The sequence below is a fragment of the Chelonia mydas genome, chromosome 16, assembly GCF_015237465.2.
Source record: "Chelonia mydas isolate rCheMyd1 chromosome 16, rCheMyd1.pri.v2, whole genome shotgun sequence".
In the NCBI taxonomy this organism is placed as follows: Eukaryota; Metazoa; Chordata; order Testudines; family Cheloniidae; genus Chelonia; species Chelonia mydas.
This window is the reverse complement of record NC_057857.1, coordinates 15,957,625-15,972,835: the sequence shown is the minus strand read 5'-3', so window position 1 is coordinate 15,972,835 and position 15,211 is coordinate 15,957,625. Positions and strand designations below refer to the sequence as shown.

The 15,211-nt window shown below is 39.5% G+C and overlaps 1 protein-coding gene across 10 annotated transcripts in view; it reads left to right on the top strand.

The window, feature by feature from the left end:
* Nucleotides 1-15,211, top strand: part of AK8 (adenylate kinase 8) — a 115,302-nt gene that overhangs the window by 17,918 nt on the left and 82,173 nt on the right. For all 10 annotated transcript variants that reach the window (XR_005222466.2, XR_006286172.1, XM_043530499.1 and 7 more), the window contains exons 4-5: nt 1,893-2,003; nt 10,778-10,846. Coding sequence is in view for 8 of the 10 variants with exons in the window: in XM_043530499.1 (XP_043386434.1) it covers nt 1,893-2,003; nt 10,778-10,846 (180 nt within the window). In the remaining 2 variants the exon portion in view is untranslated. The remainder of the gene's footprint in view (nt 1-1,892; nt 2,004-10,777; nt 10,847-15,211) is intronic.

Genomic DNA, 15,211 nt, shown 5'->3' with positions numbered 1-15,211 from the left:
AGCAGACTCCCACCACGACATCACTCTTGTTGCACACACTTCTAAACTTAATCCAGAGACACTCAGGTTTTTCCACAGTTTCGTACCGGAGCTCTGAGCAGTCATACTGCTCCCTTACATACAGTGCTACTCCCCCACCTTTTCTGCCCTGCCTGTCCTTCCTGAACAGTTTATAACCATCCATGACTGTACTCCAGTCATGTGAGTTATCCCACCAAGTCTCTGTTATTCCAATCACGTCATAGTTCCTTGACATCACCAGCTACAAATGATCTTTGTACAGCTAGCACCTTTCTCAACAGCTTCCATTCTCTGTGTGTATTTAAAATCACATTTGCAAATTTCAGGGACAAAAATAAGTTTCTACTGTTTTTTGTTTTTTGTTTTTTTTTTTCTCCTTTTGGCAGTGCAGAAACAGTGCAGTTGTGAGATAGGGAGCTGGATTCTGATCTGGTTTGTGCATCATTGAGAAAATTGTTAACTGGTTCAGTAGCAGGGCCAATACTACTCTCATTTACGCTGGTACAACTCCATTGAAAATGATGGAATTGCGCTGGTGTTTATTTTCCATGTAATATAAATATATATTTCCGTTATATGGCAGGGTATTGGTATCTTCCCTTGACAAGATTATAAGACTTTATGAAATTCCCAGTCAAAAAAACTTTGTGAAAATGGTGTTAAACTTGAAAATACACATTAAAAATTCAAAAAGGGGAGGAAACAAACTTTAAAAAAACTGTGGAATTTCAAAGAAAACATTGAAAAGCTAGGAAATTAAGTTAAATAAAAATTTTAGACAATACTATGTAATTAGAGAATTAAAGTACCATACATTATCTATATTCTGTCCTGATATCCCCGCCATCCAGTGCACCCTACTTGAAAGATGGGTACTTGATCGACAGGTATTGTTGTATATTACAGCCAGCTGCCCTATTCAACCTGATATATAGCTTCGTGGTTGGACCCTGACCTCTGGTGTCTGGGAGACATCTTAACTCCTATATAGTCAGTGAGAGTTGAAGATGCTCAGTACTTCTCAGGTTCAGTCTTATAATTTGGTGGTTCATCCACAGAGTTTAAGAAATCTGTAACTCCAGACACCTTTACAAAATTCCCCCCTGGACTGATATACCATGGTTTACATAGCTGAGTTGCAAGTATATTTAGGAAACTATATTGGGAAAGTGAGGAAGAGGTTAAGTGAGTCATTCAGGCCTTGTCCAAATTGTGCTGAAGTCAGTGGAAATACTCTTTGATTTCAGTGGGCCTTGGACTGGAACCTTTGTGCTTATGACTTGTAAAAGGTAAGTATTTGGTGTTGCCATGTTGTGAATGGAGGACCGTCTGTGACCATGGAGTTGGTGGGTATTGCACAGATTATGCTGAGTATGGTCACAGTGTAATGGGAGTATTTGGCTCATTATTCAATGTCTATCTAAGGTATTAGAAACCTATTCAATTACTTTCTAAGCCAGGAAAGATGTCATACAGGCATAAGGTTGTGTCATTAATTTGGATGGAGGGTTAGGGGCATGGATACAGAGTTAAGGTTGTTTTTGTGTTTCTTAACAATGCATATTCATATTTGTCTGCTTTTTTAAGTTTTACCTTAAATTCAGTTTTTCTTGGCTGTTCAATATATATGGTTTTGAAAACTTCAGCATTCTTTTATTTCCCCTTAAGTTACTGATAAGTATTCACAACCTTAATTACATATTAACAAAGCATCTGTTCTGCAATGTGAGTACTTATTAAGCTTAGAATTACGGATTATTTGTCTAAATTGGAGGCTAGGAAAATACTGACTTGTTTTGCTTTCTGTGGGGCTTCTGAAAACATATTTTATTTTCTTTGCACCCATCTCCCCCCGCTCCTTCTTTCCCCAGGCAACATGGCTTTGTAAACAATTGAATACCCCTTGTATCACTCAGGAGACTTTATTGGAAGAAACATTAGAGCTGACAAAAGAAGTAACGGCATTTCAAGAGAGAGGACAGGTATGTAGGGAGAGGTAATGGTACCAGCTCAGTGCGCTACGGAAGACAAATTATATGACACTGCCATGATTTCAAATGGTGAACAACTTGATCAGATTAAAGTATATAGTTTTGCATCAATGGTGGTTTGAACATGGGTGTATGAATTCGTAGGTGCAGGGGTTTCCATAGAGACAAAATAACCTTTTTGCTGCATATGATAATATGAACAGAGATAAAAATATGCTATGACACAGACAGGGATGGGAGAGACAGGGATTGGCAATGATTGAAAACCTTAACATTAGATTCTTATTAGATACTAGATATACATTTCTGCGTATGCACAGTACTGTTTAAAGAGTTATACCGTTTCACAAGAGAGACCCTGTTCTGTTTTAGCATGTTTGATGATCTCCATTAAGTAAGCACTATTCTCTGGGGTCTGTTTCAGTACAAAATACTTCCAGAAGATATGTTCATGGAGACCAAACACTTCTTTGATGTGACAGAGCTACTTAGCTATGTAGGGTTGATTTTTCTGTAGCATGACACAAATAATGTACTTGGTGCACTAATTCAGAGTAGTGTGCCAATCTAGTCATTTGGTGAGTGCAAACCCAAGAGGCACTCAGGCTGAGGAGGCAGCAGCAGGGTTAGGAGTACTTTTAGAGTATGTGTGTACTGCAGTGTAAGCCCAGGGTTTGAACTCAGGCTCAAGACTAACACCCCTTCCATCTAAACACAAATCATGCTCACCCAGGGCTCAGACCCAGGGTCCCAGGACTCGATGAGGGTGGAACCTCTGAGACGGGACCTAGGTTTCCAGCCCTATTGCTTTGTAGTGAAGATGCAGCTACACTGGACTCACACTCTCAGAGTCCACCAAAAGTATTCCACAATCCCAAGTGCCGACTTTCTTTGTCCTCTGTACAGTCAAGTTTGGTGGACACTCAAGTTTTCCCACACTGCACCTGAACAAAGGGCTAGAGTGGCCACATTTTGGGAGGGCATTAGGAAGTCTGGGATATGGGTGGTTGGACTCAGGTCCACATAATGCCGTGTAGATGCTGGGGTCCCACATTGGGACCCAGGGTTCAACAGTTCCTAAACTGGGGTTACAGTTGAATGTAGATGCTGAAGCCCTTGGTTAACAAACCCAGGATCTGGTAGGTTAACTAACTCAAGTTCTACTAATCTGGGGTTTACATAGCAGTGTAGACATACCCAGTTCCTAGGCTGGCCAAATTTAAATGCTCCAACCAACCGTCAGAAGAGCATTTGTTTCACTACTCTCTCTGAATTTATTAATCCTTCCACCCCACATCTATGGCCCAATACTCTGGAGCCATTCTTTCCCCGTCCCTAACATCTCATGGAAGATTTTTTGAGATAAGTTGTTCAGTGAGCATTTTTGCCAGTTGACTTGAGGTATGGTATTGACATGAGAGTTACTTGCCTTGTAGGTCAGTGAAGTAAGACGTACAGCAGTGGTTCTCAAAGCCGGTCCGCCGCTTGTTCAGGGGAAGCCCGTGGCGGGCCAGGCTGGTTTGTTTACCTGCCACATCCGCAGGTTCGGCCGATTGCGGCTCCCACTGGCCGCGGTTCGCCACTCCAGGCCAATGGGGGCTGCGGGAAGGGCGGCCAGCACATCCCTTGATCAGCGCCGCTTCCCGCAGCTAGTGAAGATAGAAGAAAATGAAATGGGGGAAGGATGTCCTGAATAAATCGGGTCAGCACCCTCTTTACCCTCCCCGCCACAAAAAAATAAAAATAAACCCCTGTATTTATTACATTGAATCAAAGAGTAAGGTTTGGAGATGCCTCGAGTAGCACTCCTGGTCTGAAGATTTGTGAGGAAAAAGTCCATCAAAATCACTGAGACTACCTCCAAAATGTCTGCTTTTGACTGGGATGGAATAGGTTGGTGTAAAAATGGCTTTTATTGAGAAAGTGAACTTTAATAATTTGAGTGAAGGGTTTTTTTAAAGATTATTTTACTAGATTCATGAAACTCAATTCAGAGCGGGGGAAATTTAAAACAAAAATTCCCTTTGGTTTAATTACTCTAATTATTAACATATCTCAGACTGAAGAGAAGCACTTTCAAGGGTGTCCTTTTGGGCTTACTTGATTTAAAAACACTGATGGTGTGGAAGATTAAAGCCAAAGATATCAGGGCTAATCAGGTGGCAAAGAGCATCTGAGAGCTGAAATCAGTGGTGTTTTTGTGTTGTGCTGTTTACACCTTTGTTTGTAGGATGTTAGCTACTAGAGGGATGACTTTCATAAATAATTTTTCCAATTCCCTTGCATGATTTTGTCTTTTATGTATGACTGTTATGATTAAGGATGAAATTCTGGCTCTATGGAAGTCAGTGGGAGCTTGGCCACTGATTTAATTGTGCCCAGGATTTCCCCCTCAAAGATTTTTTTTTCCTCCTTGCTCACTCCTTCTGTCCATGGTCTAAACCCACTTTTGGCATAAGTGGCCATAATTCCAGTGGTGAATTTGATCCCATATGCACACTTTGCACCCATTAGCACTAAGAGGAAAAGGGTGAGTATGCAGAGACTAGAATACAGAACGCAATATACATATAACTCAATGTACAACTGGGCACTAAAGAACTGCAAACTTCTCCAAAGCAGTTTAATAAATGAAATGAGCTTATGTTTTGTAAAGTCCACCCTGAAGATCATCCATTGCAGTTTAATTTATTTAGATGATCATTTTACTTCGTGCGTATGAGGTAACCAGGGCTGAATTAACCCAAAGGCCAAAAAGCTCAGGCATTCATTAACTCAGTATACCTATGTATTGTTACTAGAGCTGGGCATGTACTGCAAAACAATTTCCACAAATATTTATTCAAACTTTTTGATTAGTTCACTTTGGCCCCATTTGCTTCCTGTGAAAATTTGAGCATTTGAGTTTTATTGGTGCAGGCGTTCATGGAATGGGGATTTTAAATGTATGATTATTCTCAGAAACTGAATTTTTAAATTTGCACATGCAAGCATTCACTAACCCATGGTCTAGCACTGACTAATGAGCTCAAATAGTGACAGCCAGCTGTCATCAATATACATTTACAAATATTCAAAGAAGAAGTCAGATATTTTTGAATACTGGATAAATTTGAGGGAATCATGATCTGCTAACAAATATTCCATGAACGGAAGTAGAGGGTCCATTTTTAGATAAATCATTGCAAATTATTTCCTCATCTCTAGTTATGGCAATGTTAATACAGTAGAAACCACCTTCAGGTTATTCCTCTAGTGAAGTTTAATGATTAAGTATTTAAAGATTTACTTATTTTGTCAACTGGCTAAAACAAGAAATTGAAACAACTATCGGTGTTAGGGGCTTGTGAGGAAAGTTTGTTCTTTGGACTGTAGCAAATTGTAGTGCAGATATTTGCATACTATGTAATTACTTAAAAGTGCTCTGCTGTTGCGAGTCAGCACCTGCATAGTCTCCCTGTGTGTTTAAAGAAGAAATAAAGAAGAGAAGAAAAACAGAGGCATCCTTATCTTTGCATGCCCAGTGATCAGATCTGTTCTAGGACAAAGCACTACAAAAGAACAAATAGAAAATGTCTGTATGTATGAGTCGCGTGGTATGCACACCCCATCCTCCTTTGGGGCATGGTGGGGTTGTGATACCACCACAGTTACAGTCTACCGGACAGTCTTTAGGCTGAAAGTGGCACGGCCCAGAGGTCAGAGACAATATGGCTGCCCTTGGGGTCAGGGCAGTGCAGCCCAATGGCCAGAATCAATTACAGCGGCCTTTGCGTTCAGGACAGCGCGTTCAGGACAGCGTTCAGTGGCTAGAGTCAATTACAGCATCCCTTGTATTCAGGGCAACGCGACCTATCAGCCAGTACCCGGGTAGGGGGGCCCTGGCCCACCCGACTCCACTGGGCCCTGACCCAGGGCCCTAACAGTGGCGGACCTCTACTGGGTCAGCAGGGAATCCCATCAAAACATGCTGAAATCACTCAGGTGGGAGATACCACTTGTGCACCCTCCCTCGGTCACTTCCTACCATGCTTCCAGAAGCTGCAGTCCCTGGGGCGTCGGGGTCTCCGGGCTCCTCAGCATGGACGATTCCCTGAGGCTCCGTTGGCCATAAACCTCCAGGTTGACTCTCAGGATCTCCAGGTCCCGCAGGCAAGGGCTGTGATGGCTCTTCACCTGGGGCTTCTGCCAAAAGTCCTTCCCATCCACGGCATTCACCCTAGAATGAGCTGGGCTGCTACCTTTTATGCTAGCGCTGCAGTTGGAGCATGCCCAGAATGGTTTGAGTGGTGGGACTCCTGCTGCTTATAGCATGGGATTAACCCTCTCTTGTCCCATGTGTAATATGCACACCCCGTCACAGTATGTAAAAAGATCTGTATGCGTCTGTGTGAGAGAGAGAACAAGCTGAATTGAATTTTATGACTTCTAAAACACTAAAACAGTTTTCTTCAATCTCGAATGCTTTTCTTTCCTCAGGGAGAACTATAAAACAAGCCAAGTTTGAAGTTTCTAGATACAGACATTTTTGCAATAAGAAAGTGAAGAAATTCCATTTGGAACATATGGGGAACATCCCTGTCCCCTCACTATAATCAAAAAGCATTTGTAGGGGTTTTACTCAAATGCTTTTGGGGGAAGGCTGTGCACAGAGTATGCATTATGATGTCATTGGATTAACACATAACACTTGAAATTCATCATGAATGAGTGCAGTGTATCATTAATAAGGTAGAATCATGAAAAGAACTGATCAAATCCATGTATACATAAAAAATAATTTGTCTTTAAAGGCAAAAACCACACCATATTTTTAGGTTTCAGAGTAGCAGCCGTGTTAGTCTGTATCCGCAAAAAGAGAAGGAGAACTTGTGGCACCGTAGAGACTAACAAATTTATTTGAGCATAAGCTTTCGTGACCTACAGCTCACTTCATCGGATGCATGCCATAGTTTTAGGGAAGTCTAACATTCCAAACAGTGGGTTTGTCCTTTGACTTCAGTGGACTTTGGATCAGGCTCACAGTGCCGTAGCAGGTAGGAATAGAGTTTCCCACTTACCAACCATGCATGTGCACCAATGTCTGAGATCACAGATCAGAGGGAGGATGTTTAACAACACAACAGACTTGGGGCTTTTTTTGTAATAACACCAGTGTGTTAGCTCCTACTGTAATTTTGCTCTGATGGGGCAAGGAATTGCTCTATAAAGCTGTGTTCTGTCAGATGCTGTCTATCAGGTTTGGCCATTTTTAGTGTAGTGATCTGGTCTAAAGTGATTGAATATGCCCTATTAAAATATTAAACAGAGTGGTGATTTTGTAGACTACTGCTTAGTGAAAACTTCACTGACCAGGAAACTAAACTGGAATTGAGCCATAGTCTTCAAAAAGATCTGGCTTGAGTGCTGATAAAGTGCTGCACCGATACATATGCCCTTGATTATTTTTCTCCGGCAAATTCTGGTCAAAAGAGAGGACTAAGATTACCACTGCAGTGAAAGAAGTTAGAATAATTTTGGTTTAAATTGATTTGGCAGGGCTCAGCAGAGTGGACCCCCTGGCAGTTGCTAGCCTTTCTTGACATGACACATCAAAGAAGTCAGTAAGACACTAGCTGTTTCTGATAGCAGCATGACGCACCTTTGGAAGGTGACAGACTCAAAGCCACAGACCCAGGCTCCAACAATGAAAGGCTGCAGGAGGCTTTGACGCACCACCCTATGGGACTGGCTGACTTTCAAGAAACAGAGCAATTTCTTTCACTTTTTCTCTTTTACCTGCTTGAATGCTGTTTCGTGAATGGCTGATATTAGGAAAATGATTGAGAATTGGAGACATTAGAGATAACAAAGACCTAATTGGGTCATCTTGGCTATTCCCCAGCTGGGGCAGCATTGTTCTCTGTGGTATATTCTTAAATGCTTTGTCCATCTAATTTTAAATGACTTGCATGATGGAGCTTTCACCATTTCCTTTGGAAATTTTCCATGGTCTAACAGAGATCATTGTTAGGGAATCTTTCCTGATGTTCAGCCAAATTTTCTGTTGTTCACTTTCATCTAGTTATACCCACTACATCATCCTAAACCAGAAGACCAAAAAACAAAACAAAAAAAACCCCAAACGAAACCTTCTTCAGGTTTACACCCAACAGATTGTGTGGTGAAAGCAAGGAATGGGGAAACCCACAAGTGATGTAAATGTTTATTTGGAACAACAAACGTCAAATGCACATAATCAAAGAGTTTTCTGAGTTAGGTGGAGGATAACTTTGAGTCAGAAAGTAGAATATCCAACTAGAGAAGTAATCCTGGATCTAGTTCTTATCAATAATGGGGAACTCAATGAGATTGTGAAAATTAATAGGGGAGCTTGGTACCATGGACCATGAGCTGCTTCAATTTAGCAGAGTAATTAATGGTTTTGCTGAGCAGTAGAGGGTTTTAGACTTCTGCAAGGTACATTTTGGAAAACTGCAAAATTAAGGTACTTATCCTGCAATGAACTCTATGTGGGCCCTTGGGGGTCCGCCTATGCAAAGCTCATTTTAGGATCAGGCCCCTAGTGAATAAGAAGTGGTAGAAAGGGATTTTAAGATCCACCAGTCTGGATGACCTAAATAAGGCTTAATATGTTAAGTTCCAAAGAAAAAGAAGTATCCAATGTACATTGCCTTTATGAGGATACTCAGTCAGCTAAGACTTTTAAGTAAAAAGAAAAAGAGCCAACTGCCCTAGTAATTTAATAATTAATAGTTATCTTAACATTGATAGAATGATACTCCTTTATGGTGTTAGAGTAATTAGCTAATGAATTTACCAAACCATTAATCATTATTTTTGAAAAGCCATGGAAAAATGGGAGGTACTAAAATAATGGAGAAATACAGCTGTGATACAGCCTTCAGAAGAAGAAAGAAGGGTGTTTCTGACAATAGCTGCCAAGTGAACCTAGTAAAACAATGGAACAAATATTAGGGGAAAAAATCACTAAGCATCTAGAATAATATAATCTCTTCTGCTATCGGACATGGAAGATATTTGCTTATGAAATATTGCCAGAAAGTAAAGATATTGACAAGTTGGATAGAATACAGAAAAGAGTAACCGAAAGGAATGGGGGCTGAAGGGGTTTAATTATGAAGAAAGATGAAAAGCTTTTGTTAATGTTTAATTTGTCTGACTAACAACTACAGCTTTGTGGGGTGGGACATGATAATTGTCTGCCTATATGTGGCGTACACACCACAAATTATTTAGGGAGATACAAAGAGTTATTAATTAGGAGTATTGTGATAAAATAAAGGGAAATTCAAATTGATTATCAAGAAAACTTTCCTGACAGCAAGAGCTACAAGACAGTTGAATATTTTCCTAAGGGAAGTTGTGGAAGCCATATTGCTCAGAACATTAAAAATTACACTGAGTTAAGCTCTAAACAAAATATGGTAGGGAACAGTCTTGGCTTACCAGAGGATGCACTAGGTGGCTTAATAGATTTTTTTTTCTATATCCAATTTCTTTGAGTCAAGGATCCTGCATTATGTTTTCCCTCTAAGTTTTAACATTTAATTGAAGAAAGCGACCATGTTTGTGTGGCATGATTTGATTTTTGTAAACCCATGCTAGTTATTGCTTGTAGTTCCATCATCCTGTAGGTGTTTATGGATTATTTTCCTCTTGGAGAGTTGTTTGGTTATTTGAACAGTGATTTAAGTTAGGTTCTTTCAGTGAGTAATTACCAGGATTGTCCTTTCCTCTTTTTTTGAAAAGTTAGTGTCCTATTTGTGTCTCTCCTCCTCTCCCCCAGTATTCAGGTGTTTCTCCAGTTTTCCTTGGCTTCATAACAATGTCAGTAGCTCAGTACATTTGTTAGCAAATAATTCATTTAGTAACCTGTGTTGCAGACCATCCAGACCCGTTGAATTAGTATAGATCGTTTTTGTTAATGCATTCTTCATTTTTTTCTTACTGTCTGTACACTTTTCATCTTTTTTCCTTGTTATTAAAAAAAATTCAGTAGCTTTTTAGAATCATTGTGAATTTCCTGTCTCCCACTTCTCTTATTAATGAACCTACAGTATTTGTATTTGTTTTCCTCTGATATATTTGTAAATTGTTTCCCCTAATTTAAAAGGAGAAATGCTTTTGGGAAAAAATATGAAGGACTGTTTTAAGAACGCAGGAAATTAGCAGTGTATATATGTAAAAAATACAAAGATATAAGATTATAAAATACAGTATTTGAAAATCAGGTTCTCTCTGATTGCCAGTGCTGACTTCAGGGTTCTTCATGTCCCATGTTACAGCTGATAACATCACTAATGCCACAGACCTTGTCCTGTAAAACAGCACGTAGACCAGAATTCTTCTGAAGTCAGTGGGACTTCTTATGAGCATAAGATTTTTTTTCACTTGCAGGATTGTGGCCTAACACAATAGTAGGAGTGTGGATCTCGGGGCTGTTTACATGTTCATGACATGTTTAAGCCTGGTAGGTGAAAAGCAGAACCATGAACTCAGACCTTAGCAAGTAAAAAGTCATTTCGTTTATTTTTAAAATGAATTTCTGTGTTCTTTTTAACTCAACATATATGTTGTGCTAATGATTTGGGGGTCTCAGTTTGATTGATTGATTTATTTTAAGAAGGCATTTCAGTCCACCATTAGCCAGAGTGCCTGAGTGATAAAATTCCTTTTGAACTCCATTGTGAATATTCAGCCTTTCTTTTTTTGTTTTATTTTTTGTTTTGTTCTTTCTTTAGAAAATTCCCAATGCACTGTGGGCCAATCTGATCCAGGAGCGTCTGTCAAATGTGGACTGCATCAAACAAGTAAGAATTGCTCCTTGGAGGGCCAGTGGATAAGCACTTACAGGACTCACACACAGTAGTTAGCATTCCAAGTCCAGAGCAGAGGAGGGAATGGGAGCAAATCAACAGGGGCTCAGGAGCGGATTGCTTTCTTGAACATCCGTGGAGGGAGTTTGGAGCTTTACTAGCAGGATGAAGGGGAGGATGAGAGTATGCATATGCTAATCGTATAGCAGTGAGATGATCAAAGGCTGAACAAGCATAGCTTTGTTGATTGCCTGGGGCAACTGGCAGTTACAGTGGACAAAACAGATAAACAGAAAATACATAAAAATCAATATATTGGTTTAGAGTTTTAACTCCCCTTGTAGGTGGGGAGAAAGAGCCCTAACGTTTATCATTTCATTTCAATCTCCTCTGTTTCTCATCATATCTTTTTTTCCCCCTCCATGCTAAGAAATGCTGTATTTGAACATATACTTTTCTCGGTAATCATTAATAAGTTAATTATTAGGTTGCAGAAATGGGCAAATGAATAGGCTCGAATATGCCCATGGGTGCAAGAAATTCTTTCCTGTGGGCTTTGCATAAATGTAAGGAGGGTGTCCTAAACTGGAACTTCTGAAGTAGATTAATACTGGGCAAACTGAGTGGTTTGAATATGGACTAAAGGAAAGCCCAACCCCCTCTTGTGTATTTCCTTTAGATCTGCAGAAGCTGTTATGGTTTATTGAGTCAATAATCAGTCCATTATTAAGTTTGTTAGAGCCATAACAGTCTGTTGGGTATAAAGCCTCTTTTTGAATTATGCCATAATACAGACTATGCAGTATATGGTGCACTTTTCTAAAAGCACGGTACAGACCACAGTCTACATTAGGTTCACGCAGTCTGTGGTGTATCAGCTGAACTGTGCCTCAGTTTACCCACCTGCAGATGGCACTTTCTGCCATGACAGGGATGTTGTGAGGTTTGCCATTTAATAAAACCTTGTCCCTTTTTGACATCACTGCCTGGCTTGTTCATTGAATAAAGCAAGACAGCAGCTAATGTTGAGATAATGTCTTATTGAAATACTGAAAAATCCTCTCCTAAAACAGCCTTAACAGATAATTGCAGGTGCCAAAAATGTCATGTAGCCCATGAATCTGTAGTGTTTCCATGATTTGTACTGCATTTTGCAATGTTCTGCAAATTCTAGGCTTTTGTTTTAAGAGGAAAAATAGAGGCCTTGTTTATTTTACAAAACTAACCACATTTAAACATCCGGGGCTAGAATACGATTGTAACATGTCCTGGTCCCATCATCACAGGTGAGACCAAACCATGGGCCACCACATACTTGGGCCACTACCTTGTGCTTTAAGATGGTAGATTTTGTGGCACAAGTGGTGTAACTCTTCTATCTATTTTTGTTGCAAGTACATAGCTATGACCACATAAGTGGTGTGGTACTGTCCAGTAGCAGAAAATGCTGTCCAGCCAAGCAACAGCTGAAGTGTGCGCTGTCCCATTGCTCAACCCATTACCACGATTAAATCTGAACTTAAAAGTTTACATGCAACCATTTAAATGACAAGGTGGAAATTAAAAAACAAAAACAAAAAGGAAACCAAATGCAAAAAACGGCATTAATACACTATGGTTACATATTTGCAGTTCACAAAAGGCCAAACAGTGGTACCATTATTTGCATTATGTTGTATCTTACTCCTTAAGTAATTCCATTCAAATCTAAAGAGAAGGCATCAAAGGAATAAACAAATCACAGTCTGTAAATTCCTATATGGGGAAAAATATTTAATAAAGCGCTTTTCAATCTAGCGGATAAAGATATAACACAGTCCAATGACTGGAAGTTGAAGCTAGGCAAATTCAGACTGGAAAGAAGGCGTACATTTTTAACAGTGAGGGTAATTAACCACTGGAACAATTTATCAAGGGTCCTTGTGAATTCTCCATGATTGGCAATTTTTAAATCAAAATCGGATGTTTTTCTAAAAGGTGTTCAAATGGAATTATTTTGGAGAAGTTCTATGGCCTGTTATATGAGGTTAGACTAGATGATCAAAATGGTTGCTTCTTCCCTTGGAATCTGTGAATCTATTAAATTATTGCTACATATTTTACAAATAAAGTTTTTTAAAATACCTTAATATATATTTAGCTAAATATGTATTTACTAAGGAGACTGGAGTCATCCAAAAAATCAGGGTATGCTTTGTAACATTTCAATAAGATTTTTTTCCAAGTTACCATGTATTCAAAAACCCCAGACAAATATATACCATAACTTTACAAAAGGAAATTCATAGACCAAGTACCTGATTCACCATTACATTAATCCAGATTTATGCCAGTGTAACTCCCTTGAAATCAATGGGGTTACAGCTGCATAAAACTGGAGTAGCATAATGATGAATCAGGCCCCAGATATCTAAATTACATCATCTATGATGAAAGGCACAACTTTATTAGTTCAAGCTAATGCTCCTTCCCTAAATCTAACTGTTATTTCCCCTTTGAATCCTCATGCTATAGTGGTATGAGTCCAGGACAGAAAAAACTATGGAATAGCTTTTCAGTTCATTATGTATAAGACTTCCCCTCCCCCTCCTTTTTTAAATGGCCTATTTTCTTTGCATTTTAGAATGTCCTGGCACACTCTCCATCTCTCAACCACTGGGAGATTTGAAACAATCATTTTGAATTGTTAGAAAGAAATTAGTAAAGAGATTGGGAAAAAAACCTAAATGTCTGGGAAGTGGTTGTCAGTTTTCCTGTACAAAATACTGTATGCCTTAATCCATAATTTATCTGTTCATTTTGAATTTGCAAAGTAGAATTAAACTTATGCATTGCAAATCATTATGCTTGAATTATTTGGGTCTGCCTAGTTTCTCTTAGAGCTTTTTTAAAGATGATCTGCCTTTTTTTTTTTTTTAAATGGTGATAGATGTTTATCCCTTCAGGCCAAATATCTGGTGGTATTTACTGTATTTGCATAAATGTACTAAATACACTCTGGAATTAAGTCTTTCTGTGTAACTGTAGAATGTGTTTAAAAACACAACTATACAGTACACAGTCTTGTACAATTATGTGATATGTGGTTTAGCAACTGCTGAACTCAAGTGAAACCAATATTGTCAGCTGTGGGTATAATTGAAACCGAGCAGAATGGGGCAATAGAAACAACCAAAATTTTACATCGAGGTAGTGCTATGAGACTGTCAAAGATCTGTGGCAATTCTATGGCAAGGAATGATTCAGTTTATTGTCGATTGTTGCCCTCACAATTGGATATGAACATTTTAATATTTCTCTAGTTGAGTAAAATCAGCATGCTTATCATGTCCCCTAATAATAGTGACACAATTCTCACTTAGAAGGCAGGGAGTATGATCTAATGGCTAGACCAGGAGACTGGGAGGTAAGACACTGATGGCTATAAAGTGCTAGATGGAACTGCTTGCTTGTTCTCAGAGGCCAAACCCATTGAAATAAAAATAATTACAAAACACAGCAAAGCCCAGAATGAAACCCAGGAGTTCTGACTGCTAACCACTAGACACACTGTCCTTGCATTAGCAAAGAAAGGAGTGTCTATGCTAGGTTTTTATTTTTACTCAGATTTGCCACCATAACTACCACTGGTGCAACTCCACTGCTGGTGGAAGCAATGGGATCGCTAGCGTAGACAAGGTTACAGGCTGCCACTAGCGTTTTTAAAAGCATGTTTTTTAACCATGGTCAGAGCAGACCTACTGAAATGATAGCTGCTGGTACATTGTGTACACTAGTGCTTCCACTGTTGTCACCAGTAGTGGAGGTGATTGCTGGTAGAAATGGTGGGAAATTTTAGAGAAAGAGGATATGTGCAGACAAGGCCTTCAAAGCAGATTCTGTTTACTGGTGAATAATTCTTCAGTTTAGGAGTTTTTGAAAAGCACCAGAGTATTTCTAAACCTTCTGTAATGTACTCCCATCCCTCACAGAAACCATATTCTCTCTTGCTGAAGCACACATGTTTTTAACAGCTACGTTTCTTACATGTTCATTGTGGTGCTATTAAGATAAGTGTTGACATTCTTCAATATGCAGACAAATTCCACTCTTCTCCAAAGGTCCTGTGCACACTACACTTTTTTGCCCCATATTTTCCACAGTTGCTAATGCTGTTTAAGCTCACTAGTGGTGGCAATGATCGGAGCTTGAGTCAAGAAAAGGCACTTCCAACTGCTGACATTTTAAGCATGTAGACCTGCTCTGAGTAGGACATCATGATGCTTAAAATGCCAGCAACTGCCTGGAACCCTGTCACTCCCATTGTTGTTACTGCCAGTAGAATTGAACCAGTGCTTGCAGTGACGGGACATTGGGGGC